Source organism: Canis aureus, chromosome 24 (genome assembly GCF_053574225.1).
Source record: "Canis aureus isolate CA01 chromosome 24, VMU_Caureus_v.1.0, whole genome shotgun sequence".
Classification (NCBI taxonomy): domain Eukaryota; kingdom Metazoa; phylum Chordata; class Mammalia; order Carnivora; family Canidae; genus Canis; species Canis aureus.
The window spans coordinates 6,207,717-6,224,102 of NC_135634.1; the positions used below are offsets into that span (position 1 = coordinate 6,207,717).

Here is a 16,386-nt window from a genome sequence, read left to right on the forward strand (position 1 = left end):
TCATGAGAAATACAGAGAGAGAGAGGCAGAGACACAGGCAAAGGGAGAAGCAGTTTCCCTGCAGGGAGCCTGATGCAGGATGCAATCCCCAAACTTTGGGATCACACCCTGAGCTGAAGGCAGATGCTCAAACACTGAGCCACCCAGGCATCCCTAACAAGAACTTTCAAAAGATGTTCTTCAAGTATAAGGAATGTAATATCTGACATAAACTTTTGTTTCTACAATTAAGAGTGCTAGAAATAATAATTGAGAGTAAATATAAAATTCATTTATTTTTAATTGCTTTACAGATAATGAACTATACAGAGCAAAAAATAATAGCTATGTGCTGTTTCTTAAAAAGATATATGAAAGTGAAACATGACAGCGTTAACACAAAGGATGAGAAAGAGTAATTAGGGGTAAATCATAAGAATCTTATACTAACATGAAACAGTATAATACTATCAAAGACTATAATAATTTAAAGATTTATATTGTAAACTCTAGGGCAACTCTGAAAATGTTTTAAAGATAAGTAAATAAGCCAATATTGAAGAGAAAATGAAATGATACAAAATACTCTATCAATCCAACATAAGGTATAGAAAGAAGAAAAAAAGTAAAAAACAGATGGAAAATAATAGTTTTTAGAAAACAATGAGCAAGCTGATAGATATTAACACAACCATATCAGTAGTCACATTAAATGTAAATTACATAGAAACATCAATTATAGTTTGTCAAACTGATAAAAAAAAAAAAGCTGTGTCCACTGATACACTAAGAAAATCTTCCTTTAAAAATAAAAACATAGATAAGCTTAAGGAAAATACAGGAAAGAGAATTGCCACTAAAACTCTAATGTGAAGAGAGCCAGAAAGAAGGAGCTGAAGAGGTTTGTTTGTATTTATTTATTTAACATTTTTTTAAAAGATTTTATTTATTTATTCATGATAGACATAGAGAGAGAGAAAGAGGCAGAGACACAGGCAGAGGGAGAAGCAGGCTCTGTGTAGGGAGCCTGACACGGGCCACCATTGCGTCTCCAGGATCACTCCCTGGGCTGAAGGTGGCGCTAAACCGCTGAGCCACCTGGGCTGCCCTGAAGAGGTTTTTATTTGATGCGATATTAGAATTTACATTATACTCAACTAATTTTTTTTATAATTTGAAGATTACAACACAATCAAATTTGTCCATGATGTAATTAAGGGCCAGAATGGATATGACATAATCTAGTTGAAAGCAGTGGTTACAAAGAAAAATAAACTAAGCCATTTTAAGGTTTATACTCAATTTAATAAAGGAGAATAAACAAACTATCTATGCCAACATAATCTGGATTTCTACTGTTAGTAATCAACTGATCATCCTGTTGAGAACAAAACTAGATAAAAACCAAACCAAAAGAAAAATACTTCTTTAAGGATAATAGAACATTAAGACAGGGACCAATTATTTGATCATGATCTCTAAAAGGAAGAAATCCTAAAAGAGGTGATATTTTGGCATTTGCGCCATTTTTCTCATATAAGCATGGTTTAGAAGAAGCAGTCAATGAGCCAGCGGTTGAACAAAATTTTTAACAAACCTATGGGTAAAAACTGATGTTCAGGACCCATCAAAGGCAAGGAGAGCTAAGAAAAACTCATATAATTCAAGTTAGGATGCTGTAGACCTACACCTTAGAATGCTGGTAAACTAGAAAAAGAATAGCACTACAATCTTGACTACATTATGTCATGTAGAATTAATAGTGCCTACCAGAGGCAAACGTAATTTCTTTCTGGAAAAATCCACCGTTTTGTACATTTATATTCTTTAATGTACTAGATTCTTCAAACTAGAATAAAAATAAAGGACATTAAAGTAGAGAAAAGTAATATTATCAAATACCAAGAGAAACACTAAATCACCCAGATAGTCCAGAAGCCAAATAGTGAAACAAAAACTTTAAATACTTATATTTCATATACTCATGAAAATTATAGACAGGATTGACCATTAGAAGAGAAAAACTATTAAAAAATGGAAATTCCAGTACTTAACCAAAAAATTTATATTAACAATACAGAAGATTAGAAACAACTAAAGAAAGAATTAGTAAAGTGGACTAAGGTTAAAAAAATACTCAGAGTTAGAGACAGAGAGAGATAGACACAAAAAGAGAATATATATAAAGAGATAATAAGAATTATATAAGATATATGATTTCTTCTAGGAACTCAAAATTTGCGTAGCATTTAAAAATATATCAAAGTAATAGACCACATTTAGCAGAAAAAGGAGTACACAAAAAATTAGATAAAAAATACAGTAGAATTCAATAAACCTAATCATAGCAACTCTTGGTTAATTATAAACACAAGAGATGTCTTATATTTGATAAAAGTATCTATAGTAAATAGATAGGAAACATCATAATTAATGATGTTCAAAGCTTTCCATCTGAAATGAAGAAAAGAATGCTTTTTTTATATAGAATTTTTTATAGAAAATTGCATTTGAGGTACTAGGTGGTAATATAATACAAGAAAAACAAATAAAGGGTAAGGATTATAATAGAGGATAAAACTGCCAATATTCTCAGATGAAATGACTGTGTACATACATTTACTTAGAAAGAGTTATAGATAAATAATTAGGAATAAGTAGTTAAAAGTTTTAGGATATTAGTTCAATATACCAAAATGGACTGTATATGACAGCAATACAATTAAAAACTGAAATTTATGAAAGAAATAACTTATAACATAAAAATATCAAATTCCATTTTTCACTTTCAAGGAATAAGATGATTTAGAATTACCTCCCATGTTAACTAGAAAAGTGTACAAAATAGGGAGAGCAAATATTTTCAGACAACACAGACAGCACAAGACCCTAAAACCCAAGGGAAGAAAAAAAATGAAACGATTTTCACCATTATTTACGTTTCTTGCATGGAGGTATTTCCCCTTTTAAGGCAAATACAGAATCCAGCAACCATTTTGGGTTGACAAGAGTAAAACCATAGTTCAGGCAGGTCAAGGTGAACAGAATTGGAAGGATAGAATACCCAAGAGGAAAGAGTTATAAAGAGAAACGATTCCAATAATCAGAGACTTTCACTGAATAACAATCTATGTATGTGACACCTGAAAGCTTTCAAGGTTAAAATAGAACAAATTCTGATGAAAGAACAATTATGAAGAAGCTATAGCATAAACGTTTCCTATCTCTCACACAGGTCTGAGAAGTGTCTATTCTTTCCAGCCAGGATGTAAAGACCTCATTAAATACACTGAGCATTCAGGAGATATCCCAGCTCATTTTCTTAGTGTGACAAAATTAGCCCAGGGATAAAAACAATTCTAGACTTGCCTTTAAATACCTTAAAAGCATGCCTTAGGAGGAAGAACACCCTTTTGAATAAATAGTGCTAGAGCAACTGAATAATTGCAGACAAACCTCAATATAAATCTCATACCTTACACAAAAATTAGCTCAAGATGGGACACAGACTTAAAAGTGAAACTGCTTATGAAGCCATAGAACTTAATGGAAAACATATGAGAGAATCTTTAGGACTCAGAGGGGGGAAGAATTCTTAGACATGACAACATGGTAAGTTAGACTACAACAAAAATGCAGTTTTCCTCTGCCAAAGAACCTATTAAAAGGATGAAACAAGAGTCCACAGTCTAGAAGAAAACAACTGCAAAGCACACTTCTGAAAAAGGACTGGTATTTAGAAAATATAATGAACTCTCAAGGCTTAAAATTAAGAAAGCGATCCAAGTATGAAATGGGCAAAAAACATGAACAGCTATTTCAATGAAGAGGTATTTTAATACTGATGACAAAAACATACAAAAAGATGTTCAGAATCATCCATTAGGAATATGACAAGACAAATTAGGACCACAAGGAGATATCAGTGCCTCGTACTGATACCTATCAGAATGACTTAAAAAAGACAACACCAAAAGTGGGTAAAAATCGAGAGAAACTGGACTATGTATACATTGTTGGTAGAAGTTTTTTTTTTTTTTAATAAAACAAGTCAGGTACTTACCATACAGCTCAGGAATCTCACTCTTGAACATATTCCAGAGAAATGAAAAGTTATGTTTACAAAAAACAAATGTTCATTGCAGCTTTTCTCATGAAAGCCAAAAACTGGAAAAAACCTAAATGGCCTACAATGGGTGAATGGTTAAATGAACTGTCATATATCCATACCATGGAATACTACTAAGAAATACAAATGGAAGAACCTACTGAACAAGCTGGATGAATCTTACAGCATTATGTTAAAATGAGAAAAGGTCAATTTCAAAATGCACCTCTGAAACACCTATGAATCAAAGAAGAAAATGTAGGGAAATGTTGAAAAAATACTGAATGAAAGTTAAAACATCATAATGAAATTTGTGAAATACAGATAAAACAATCCTTTAGGGAAAGTTGTGGCTTTAAAAGCTTTTATTAGAAAAGAAGAAAAACCAAAAATCAATGATTTAAGCAAAGGGTCAGGAAATGTTTTCTCTAAAGGTAAGTACCTTTCTCTAGGTACTAAATATTTTAAGCAATACTATACAGAAGTTGCAACAACTTAATTCTGCCATTGTAATGTGAAAGCAAGCACAAGCAATCTGTAAACAAATGATATGACTATATACCAATACAAGTTTATTTTTATTTTTATTTTTTTTTACAAGTTTATTTTTAATATAAACTGGTGACAGGCAGATTTAGTTCATGGGTCATAGTTTAAGTGGAAACTTAGATTAGGAATCTAGAAAGAGAAAAAAACTAGAAAGAAAAAAGCAAGTAAGTCTTGAATAATGAAAAGGAATTAATAAGAGCAAAATTTAGTGTAATAGAAAACAAAAATAAAAGAAGCTAATAGCTGATTTCTGGAAAAAAATCTAATATTGAAAAATCAGAACTTATTAAACTCAACAGCAAAGAAACAAACAATCCAATCATGAAATGGGCAAAAGACATGAAGAGAAATCTCACAGAGGAAGACATAGACATGGCCAACATGCACATGAGAAAATGCTCTGCATCACTTGCCATCAGGGAAATACAAATCAAAACCACAATGAGATACCACCTCACACCAGTGAGAATGGGGCAAATTAACAAGGCAGGAAACCACAAATGTTGGAGAGGATGCGGAGAAAAGGGAACCCTCTTACACTGTTGGTGGGAATGTGAACTGGTGCAGCCACTCTGGAAAACTGTGTGGAGGTTCCTCAAAGAGTTAAAAATAGACCTGCCCTACGACCCAGCAATTGCACTGTTGGGGATTTACCCCAAAGATACAGATGCAATGAAACGCAGGGACACCTGCACCCCGATGTTTATAGCAGCAATGGCCACAATAGCCAAGCTGTGGAAGGAGCCTCGGTGTCCATCGAAAGATGAGTGGATAAAAAAGATGTGGTTTATGTATACAATGGAATATTACTCAGCCATTAGAAATGACAAATACCCACCAGTTGCTTCAATGTGGATGGAACTGGAGGGTATTATGCTGAGTGAAGTAAGTCAATCGGAGAAGGACAAACATTATATGTTCTCATTCATTTGGGGAATATAAATAATAGTGAAAGGGAATATAAAGGAAGGGAGAAGGAATGTGTGGGAAATATCAGAAAGGGAGACAGAACGTAAAGACTGCTAACTCTGGGAAACGAACTAGGGGTGGTAGAAGGGGAGGAGGGCGGGGGGTGGGAGTGAATGGGTGACGGGCACTGGGGGTTATTCTGTATGTTGGTAAATTGAACACCAATAAAAAATAAATTAAAAAAAAGGAAAAGAAAAATCAATAGCTATTCTAATAATAATAAAATGAGAAAAGGCAAATTAACAAAATCTGAGATGAAAGAGAGAACATCATTAGCAATCCTACAAATATTTTATTTTTAAAAATTTTATTTATTTGAGAGAGAGTGAGGAAGAGAGAGAGAATGCATGAGCTGAGGGGGGGACAGAGAGAAAGGGAAAAGCAGACTCCCCACTGAGTAGGGAGCTTGATGTGGGGCTTGATCCCAGACTCTGGGATCATGACCTGAGCCGAAGGCAAATGCTTAACAGACTAAGCCATTCAGGTGCCCTGAGATCCTACAAATATTTTATTTTATTATTTTATTTTTTAAATGTTTTTTCCTAGTATTCTTTTTTTTAAAGATTTTTAATTTTTTCCTGAGAGACACAGAGAGAGGGAAGCAGAGACATAGGAATAAGAAGAGGGAGAACCAGGCTCCCTTAGAGGAGCCCAATGCAGTACTCAATCCCAGGACCCTGGGATCACTCCCTGGCCTGAAAGCAGATGCTCAACCACTGAGCCACCCAGGCACACCTCCTACAAATATTTTAATATAATGAAAAAAAAATAAAAACTTTATGGCAATTAATCCAACAATTTAGATAAGATGGCTAAATTCCTAGAAGTCACAAATGACCAAAACTGATGGAGAAAAGCCAAAAAAAAAAAAAAAAAAAACCTCCCCAAAGAACAAAAGTCTGAATAGTTACTTATCCGTTAAAGAAACTTAATTTGTAATTTAAAACTCTCCCATAAAGAAAATTCCATTTATATTTGGCTTCATTGGTGAATTCTCAAACGTTCAAGGATAAATGTAACTAAAACTACAAATGACTCTTACACATAGAAAATAATAAAGAGGGGATCCCCTGGGTGGCGCAGCGGTTTGGTGCCTGCCTTTGACCCAGGGCATGATCCTGGAGACCTGGGATCGAATCCCACGTCGGGCTTCCGGTGCATGGAGCCTGCTTCTCCCTCTGCCTGTGTCTCTGCCTCTCTCTCTCTCTCTCTCTCTCTCTCTGTGACTATCATAAATAAATAAAAAAAATTGAAATATTAAAAAAAATAATAAAGAAACTATAGACAGTATTATAATGATTGAGTTATGTATTTAAAAAACCTTCTCATCATTAATCATTAGGAAAATAGAAAATAAAACCAAATAAGATGCTTACCCAGTGACTACAGAGTCTTAAATTAAAAAGATTAACAATACCAGGGTTGACAAGAATGGAGAACAGAGTAGTACTTTTACGTACTGTTGACAGGAATATAATATGATACAACCACTTTACAAAATAGCAGTTTCTTATATGGATAAGTGTATACTTACTATACAACCAGCAATTTTACTCTAAGTTATTTATCCAAGAATGTATGTCCAAGATAAGATGTATTCAAATGTCCACAGAAGTAAACAAAAAGACATGGATGAATCTCAGAAACTTAAAAGCTGGGAGTAAAAGAAGATAGACACAAAAAAGTATATTCTATATGATTCCATCTATATGAAGCCCTAGAAGAGTCAAATTTAAGTTATAATATTAAAAAGTACATAAGTGTTTGCCTGAGGCAAAGATGGATTAATTACATATGGAGGAAAAGGAAACTTTCTAGGGTGATAGGTGGTTATAGAGGAAAAGGAAACTTTCTAGGGTGATAGGTGGTTATATAGGTATGTAAACTGATCAAAACTCATTAAAATGTACAATCAGGGCAGCCTGGGTGGTTCAGTGGCTCAGTGCCGCCTTCGGCCCAGGTTGTGGTCCTGGAGACCCAGGATTGAGTCCCACATCAGGCTTCCTGCATGGTGTCTGCTTCTCCTTCTGCCTGTGTCTCTGCCTCTCTCTCTCTTTCTCTCTCTCTCTGTCTTTCATGAATAAATAAATAAAATCTTAAAAAAATATAAAATCAAAATGAATATTTTTATTGAGTTGAAACAATAATAAACAAATGGCCTCAATATTGATTTGAAAACTAGAGGAATAAGATACAAATACAAACTATTAAAATCCTAAGAATAAATGAAATAGGAACATGTAAGCTTTCTACCTAGAAAACTAAATATTGTTACTAGGAAAATTATTTTAAAAAACAAAGAAATGAAAGGAATATATGATGCTTATAGTTTGAAAATTTCAATATTGAATATCTATAGTCGCAGCAAATCTATGAATTCCATTCCTAACCAAAACTCCATCAAGATTTTTTTTAAGATGGATAACTGACAAACTGATTCTGAAATTTAAATAGAATGCTAAGTATCAAGAATACCTCAGACTTACTTGAAAAAGAAAAGGACAAGGTGGAAAGATCTTAATCAACCAGATCCAGATCTTTATTAAACTTAAAACTAATTATGACAGTATGCCACAAGGATACACATACAGGCAGGGAAATGGGGCAGAACAGACTGGCAAACCAGAATCCAGCAGTTAGGGGCACTTGATTTGTGACGAAGTGGCAGAGCATGGGAGAAAGTAAGAGTTTTTCAAATAAACAATGCTGAGTCATCCTGACACCCACATTACTCCTACTTCATTAAATTCACAAAACTCAATTCTGGATGGACTACACATATAAATATAAAAGATAATAAAGCAGCCAGAACATAAAGGGAAAATTAGGCATAGATTTCATCTACCACAGAGAAAGCACTAACACAGACAACAAACTGAGTTTAAGTGGACCAAAACAACTTCTATGGACCAAAACAGATAACATAAATGAATCGAAAAGTCACAGAATTAAAGATATAGATATAGATATATCAATATAGATATAACATATAATCTTCAAAGGGATCATTTTCAAATGCATAAAGAACCTTACAAATGAATAAGAAAAACAATTCAATTTTTAAAAATGGGCAAGAGATTTCAACAGGCAAATCACAAAAGAATGAAATGAAAAGACCTATAAATATGTAAGAAGTTACTCAATGCCATTAATCACAAGGAAAATGCAAACTATAAATACAATAAAATACTTCCACCAAAATGGCTAAAATATAAGAGTGACATTATTAAGCACTAATATTAAAGATATGAAGAAACAGGAACTTTCATATGCTGCTGGTAAGTTAGTAAACTTTCATGACCACTTTGGAAAACTATTTGGCATTATCTAATAAAATTGAACATGCACAATCAAATCAATCAGCAGATATGAGTGCAAATATATGTGTGGTACACCCAAGAGTAATGTACAAGCAGCATCATTATATAAAAAGCAACATGTGTAACAGTCTAAATCTAGAAAATTCCAAATGTCCATCATCAGTAAAATAGAGTAATAAATTATAGTATCCACCCACAAAGGAATAAAAATGGAATAAAAATAAGTAAACTATTACTACATACTATATGGATGTTTTTCATAAACAAGGTGAACAAAAGACCCTACAGACAAAAGAACACATACTATGCAATTCCATTTACATAAAATTCAAAAAAGACAAAGCTAACCTCATTAAAAGTCAAGTTTATGAATCTGAAGAGGAGCAAGGTTACTGACAGGAAAAGGAACACAAGCTGGGGGCTTCTGGGGTACTTGGGATATTCTATTTTTTGACTTGGGTGATGGTATCATGTCTTCACTGTTTCACTGAGCTTTTAAACTGTATTTGTGTAATTCTTGAATTTAAAATGTGAACACACACACCCACATCTGCATGTGTACAATTTAACTCTAAGAGTGTGTGGACTAGTCTCTTCTAGGAATGCTTTGTGATGTGCTACTATAAATTTTTATCCATTAAGCACGATAAAAAAGATGTTTGTTTACTCAAGTTTCAATTACATATGTATTACATATAACTTTGCAGATTGTCTATATTATAAATTTTTCATCTCCACCACAAAGATGCACAATGTTTTCATGTTACCATTTGTGCACATTTTTACTTTATTGGAAATAGTAATATGCCATATGACAATAGATTACAAATTCACCAGAGTCAATGTCTGAAAACCACTCACCATCTCTGTTTAGGCTCTGAAATAAAGCAAGTGGTTTTTAAGAATATCAGGACAATACAATTATGAAATGTCATCACAAAATTCATAATTAACCATTCTCAAGAATTCTTAACTATACTTTTGTATTTACTGTATTTTAATGCTTGAGGGTAGAGTTGTATAATGAGTATAAACCAATAGTTATGTATACCTCATGTTTTCAGCCGAGTCTTCTGGCATTGGAGCAACAGTTTGTACAGCTGGAAGGTTTTTGCTGGTAGCACCATTCACAAAACTAGAAGAGGAGGAAGAGGAGGAGGACCCTGAATCCACGGCACCTGTTCCCAAAATAATAATTTTTAGCCTTAAACATAAACTTACTTAAAATAATTTTTATTATATTACTATCTGATTTGAAGATTTACTCATATGAATTCCAAACAGAATTCAACAATTAAAAAAATCATTTGGCCATTAGTACACTAATAACTCTTTATAATTATAAATAATAGTTGTTGCATTAAAATCTAGTTGACTTACTTATATTAATCTAACAACTACATAACACAAATGGGGTATAAATAAAAGATATCAAGAAATGAAAATAATTTTAGCTAAAATGAGGCTGATAAGACAATTCAAATTTAGATGTGAAAAATTTATGTTTTTATTGCTATATTGTAGTATTTTTAGTTTTTACTACTTAAGATACAATTCACAATAAATTGAGCATAAATTTGTGGCACTGGAGCATCATGTTTATTTTGATAAAATGATTGTTTTAAGGAGGGCTATAATGAATATAATTGTACCTGATTTTAAAATAATGAGTTCTCCTCAACGATATGAAGATGCCACTTTGGAACAGACTTTTGTAGAATACACCATGTAAGTATATTAAAGAGCTGTGGAGTTGAGGGACATCTAGTGTTCCTGAATATTATCTTATCTCACACTACATCCCATAAAACTGAATTGCTTACTGGGATTTCTGCCGCAACACTTACATAGCATCTACTTGCCAAAATCTAAACTGGACAATAGGCCCAGTTTAGGTGTTGGCATACAAAATGTGTGTTGTGTGTGTGTGTGTGCGTGTGTGTGTGTTTGTATATATTTCTGAGGAGGATGTTTAATTACATTTTATTTTCCACTGTAAAATTATATAATTTATACTATCTCTAGGCTCCTTACTATGATCACTTCCTATATCTATTCATAAAATAGAAATTATAAGAAAATGTTATCTTGTTTCATATAAAGATAAAAAAGAGGTAATGAGGTAATTTTATTTTCCTTTAACCTATCTTTTAAAAATAAGGAATTATTCAATAGACACTAAATGTAAATATCTTTTATTACACTGACATATTTGAAAAATCTTAACATATATATATTTTGGTAAAAGAAAAGTATTTTTCTTCCTATTTCTATAAAACAGAATGAATATAAAAATAAGATTATAAACTGTGTAGAAAAACTTTAAAATCTTCAGACAAGTTGGATATATTTATTTATAATATAGATAAACCAAAGATGTTATGTTCTTTAACACAATGCCATTGATAATGTTTATTTGCTAATATAAATATGCTTGATAGAGTATATTCTACTTACTACAACCCCATAAATGTGTTGTTCATGGTATGTCAGACTCAGGTGGTATGATAAACAAGATAGATACAGAAAGCACATAGAAGAGCTATGAAATTAATAAAAATGGGAAGATTCTAAGTAATGATAATAGATGGTAAAGTTCAAGGCTATACAGTTTGGAGAAGAGAAGGCTACTATAGTCAGGGAAGAAAAGTCAGGGATCATCTTGCGTTGTATAAATACCTAAAATGGAATCACAAAGATTTGGGTAAGGATTTATTTAGCTAATAATCAACAGGAACATTTCTGGAAATTTACAAAAATAAAGGTTATTTTAGGCAGGCTTTAAAAATTTGTAGTGATTTGGAATTTTTTGTTCCTAGAATCATTAGGAAAATGTTGGACAATGAACTGAATATGGATACCACTGCAATCTACGTACATAAAGTAATTCAATGTCAAATAATGTTTCTTATTCACATGCATTTTTTCCCCATTGAGGCTCTTGTATATGTCAAGGTTCTTAAGGGAGCTCTGTTTTTCCTTAGAGGATTTCATAAAAAGATATATTAGGATTCAGCCAGTAAACATCACTAAATCTATTTACACTCACTAACATATTTAATGATATTCTTGATACAATTTATTGATTTTTATATATCAAACTGCAGTGTTTAAATTATCTTTTGGTTTTGCTCCCCAAATACCTTTCAGTAATTTTATTTAACTCTGAAAGTAAATAGCACTGTTTTGAGAAGACTCAAAACAAAAACCAATAGTGTCCTCTAAAATGACCACTAAAAAAATATGTCTTAGAAGTACAGACAAATTCTGAAAGGTAGTAACATAAAATAGAACCTTCTTAAAGGTTATGATAATCTTAAATGATCAGGGCATTTTATTTTTTTAAGATCAAATAAGCAGAAAAATGGAGATATAGAAAACAGAAAGAAAAAGATGAGGTATCACAAAAATATATAAGGACAATACCTGTTGTATTTATCATACTTTTTGGTGTAGCTCCAGTAGCAGCAAATATATTAGAGGTACTGCCTGTTGCCAGCCCACTTCCAGCAGCAGTGGCTCCCACGGTGGTTACAGCCAAACTACCTGGAGGTGGCTTCTTAACAGGTACCACGACACTCCTGAAGAGTAAGAAATGAGGAAAAGTGACAAACACAAGGTTTAAGATGAAATCCAACTCTGCTGTGACATATACAGTCAACATTCAATGATCTTTTTTCCTTTTTTTTTTTTAACTTCTGAGCCCAATTTCATTGGTAAAAAGGATATGGACATTAGGATATATTGTGAAGTGTGCTGACTTTAATTCACTTAGCAAAGGTTTATGTAGGATCTGGAGTATACAGAACTTTCTTAAGATGGCTTGTGGGCTATATGAATCTGGAAAAACTGGGAAAATGTATGCTCAAGTTAGAATATTTTGCATCTGCATAGTTTTTGCAAAATATGCATAAAATGTCCTTATCCATATTATATTCTCCATGTGTAAAACTGTCATAAAAACCATTCCAAAAGTCAGATTCTGAAGCTTCTTCATAGTAAAGCTAAAAATTAATCAGGGAATACTGAGCAACATCTAATGGCATAAGTAAGTTTATACTTTATTTTTCTGAGAATAATTTAGTTGTTTGATACACTAGATACTCAGTTAAAGATTATTTAGCTTTCAAGCCCTGACATTTTTTATCCCTTTTTTTTTTTTGCTGAATCTTTAATTTTATTTGTAGTATTTCTTTGATATCAAGGAAACTGATAATCAAGTCACATACATAGTAGCTGTTACATGAGTATCATTTACCTGTAAATACATGAACATATACACATTGACATTTTGAACACAGGGATTTCCTAAGTTACTTTAATATATTTAGATAAATTTCACAAAAAATTTTTCTGAATTTGGCATTGTGTTAACCTTAAATAATAAATATGATTTTAAGAGATAAACTATTCATCTAGAATAATAAATATCTTCATTTCCAAGTAGTGAAGCTTCATTCTTAAAGTTTACACACTGCAACTTCATAGAAAAAATATTAATGTTAATGATTATCACCACTGTGTAAAATGAAATCATTCTCTGCCTACATTATATAAGTTATCTGGTTATACTGATCTATCAATTGAAAACAAAAATGAACTAGTATTTTGGGTTTATCATCAAAACTTTCTCTAAACTTCTAAACTAACCTTAGATATACTATTTCACTGGCTATCCAGAAAGAAAATAATTATTAACTCTCAATTTGAAAAAAAATCATTAGTAAATGAATGATAATACTTTTTTCCTACAGCTCATTAAAATCCCTGTGGATAAAATAAGAAACAGAGACTGGTTTATAGTGCTGTGAGACAGATTTGTAGATTGCAGGAAAACTATCACCAAAAATTCCTGATTAATAGGTCCTTACTAACTTTGGGCAAAAACTCTGTTAATAGACTACTATAGGCATCTTGTCAAGTGCTGAAATTGTGCAGCATATGTTATGAAAAATTAGTTATATGAATGAGTGAAAAAATTAATCTCAACAACCTCTAATGACAGCTTGTAAATAAAGACAAACAACATTAAATACCAATCTACTAAAGAACTGAAAATATTCTGGTTCAATAGCAATTAATGTGAAAGCCTCCAGACATTTCATTGACAGCAGACTCAATCAACAGAATCTGGTAGTGCAACATGGCATTTAAATATAGTAGCACAGTGGCTAAAAATCCAGTTTACAATGACAGATCTGAGAATTCTACCTCCCACAATTACTGGCTGGGTGGTATTAGGCAAGTAAACCTCTCTAAGCTCCATTTTCCTCTTAAAATGAGACTCGTAATAGTTTGCAACTTGTAAGACTGTCAAAAAGATAAAAGGATATAATGCATATAAAACGTTTAGCACTTTGCCTGGAATATCATAAATGATCAATACCTTTTATCAATTGTTAGGATTGCTATGGCTCCCCAAAGTGCTGATGCAATCTGGGTCTACATCAACAACAGTATGCAGTTTGAGGGAGCAACGGTTCTCATACTCTTTGTGATTGTCAGACCTCATTAACAAAATCTTGTGTGCTGTTCTAGGCATCATATTTCAAGAATAATGACAAACAGCATCATGTCCATGAAAGAAGAGTTAGGATGACAGTAGATCTGGAGAACAAGTCATGTGAGAGAAGGCTGAGAGACTAGAAAATTAAAATGAAAAGTGTAAAAAAAATTAATAAATTTTTAAAAATCTGAAGGTATAGGAAAAGGAAAGAAGATTGAAACTCTGATAAATCTATCAAATTAAAACCAACAGGAGGGAAAAAAAAACCAACAGGAGGAAGAATCTAGTAACTTATGAGTTCCAGTTTCCAACTACTGATGTGTTCAAATGACTGGGAGGGTCACATCATCAGGGTTGTGTTCAGAGAGGTAGGAAGCTGGATTTGACTGATTTCTCAGATTCTTTCTAGCCTATAACTTTATGCAGCCTACTATTTCTCCTTTGATTATAATGGTCAGATAGTTTGCTAAAATCAGAGTACTGTACATTCTTGTCCTTAATATCATTTCTTCAACACTGCCGATTCCCTAACATAACACATCAAACCACTCTGTCCAAACAATTTACCTTACAGATAATCTGCAAGTTTACATTTATCAATATGTGTTGATAACATATTTGTTATCTTTTAGAACGTTATTATATATTTACAATTACTTACACATGAAAATTGAAATTTTCAACTCTTACAAAATCTTCTATCAGACTGTTACTCAGGATGTTCTACTTGGTAGACTATTCCATCTGTACCAAAAGGCTTACCTAGTAGTCTACATAACTACTGTGGGTACCTATTTCAAGTCCATAAATCCCCTTAAGTATACATAAAATTTTGACACATATACTTTTTTTAGGGTGAGCAAATAATTATCTGGATTTCAAAAACACAGCCAACAAAAAAGTTAAGAGCTACCATCTAAACTACTAAGATATTCCACTCTCCTTCCAAACCTGCTATTCATACAGATGCATACATAGAATCCTCTATACTACACACACTTCAGCAATTGCATTTTTCCATCTCAAGAATATTCTTTCCACGTTATCGCACACAATTTCAAAATTCTGTGGGAATTTTGTTCCATACCTTAAGACTACAAACTATAAAGAAGTAGATGATTCCTCTATACTACATAAAACTCACACATACTCTAAGGTTGTAAAAGCTATCAATAAAACAGCACAAGCCAAGAAATTATTCAGTATAACTCACTACAACAAAATGTTCCATTGAGTGTTGTTTTATAATACATTGAGTGATATATATGTATAAAGGTAAATTTTTCCATCATTGAATTTATCCTATCTCAAAACCAGAGATTTAGGGTGTAATCTATGATTCATTCATTCACATATTCAACAAATATTTATTGAGCATTATGATATGCAAGAGGTGGTTCTAAATTCTGACATATACATAGAAAAGACAAAATCCCTGCCTTCATGGAACTTACATTCCAATATGGATAGACAGAAGAAGATACAATAACATGAGTGAGTAAAAATAGTATATGAGATGGAAAGTGCCATGAGAAAAATAAAATACAGATAGGAATAATGACAGTAGCTAAAGAGAAGACTCGCTTAAAAAAAGTAGTATTTGAGGAAACACTGGAAGGTGAAAGAGCAAACTATAAAGATATCCAGGGAAGAGTATAAGAGCGTCACAGGCAGTGGGACCTGGAAGAAGGCTAGCGTGAGTCTAGAGACTTATGAGAAGAGAGATCAGAGGAGTAAAAGGGGTCCAGATTGTAAGTCCTTAGAGTCCATTGTAAAGACATTGGCTTTTCCTTATAGTGGGATCAAAAGCAATTAAAAGCTTAAGAAGAAGGGAAAAATATGATCTTAAGGTAAGTAGGACCATTCTGGCTGTTGTATTAAGTTTCTTAAAGGGAAAGTAGGGAAAGACTAGTTAGGAGTTACTGTAATAAGCCAAGCAAGATATGTCGTTTGGA

At 32.5% G+C, this 16,386-nt stretch overlaps 1 protein-coding gene across 11 annotated transcripts in view; it reads right to left on the reverse strand.

The window, feature by feature from the left end:
* Positions 1 to 16,386, reverse strand: part of NBEA (neurobeachin) — a 668,634-nt gene that overhangs the window by 407,691 nt on the left and 244,557 nt on the right. For 10 of the 11 annotated variants that reach the window (XM_077868099.1, XM_077868093.1, XM_077868092.1 and 7 more), the window contains 2 exons: positions 12,352 to 12,506; positions 9,977 to 10,103 (listed from right to left, as the gene is read on the reverse strand). In XM_077868099.1, the coding sequence (XP_077724225.1) occupies positions 9,977 to 10,103; positions 12,352 to 12,506 (282 nt within the window). The remainder of the gene's footprint in view (positions 1 to 9,976; positions 10,104 to 12,351; positions 12,507 to 16,386) is intronic. The other variant, XM_077868094.1, reaches the window with a different exon arrangement.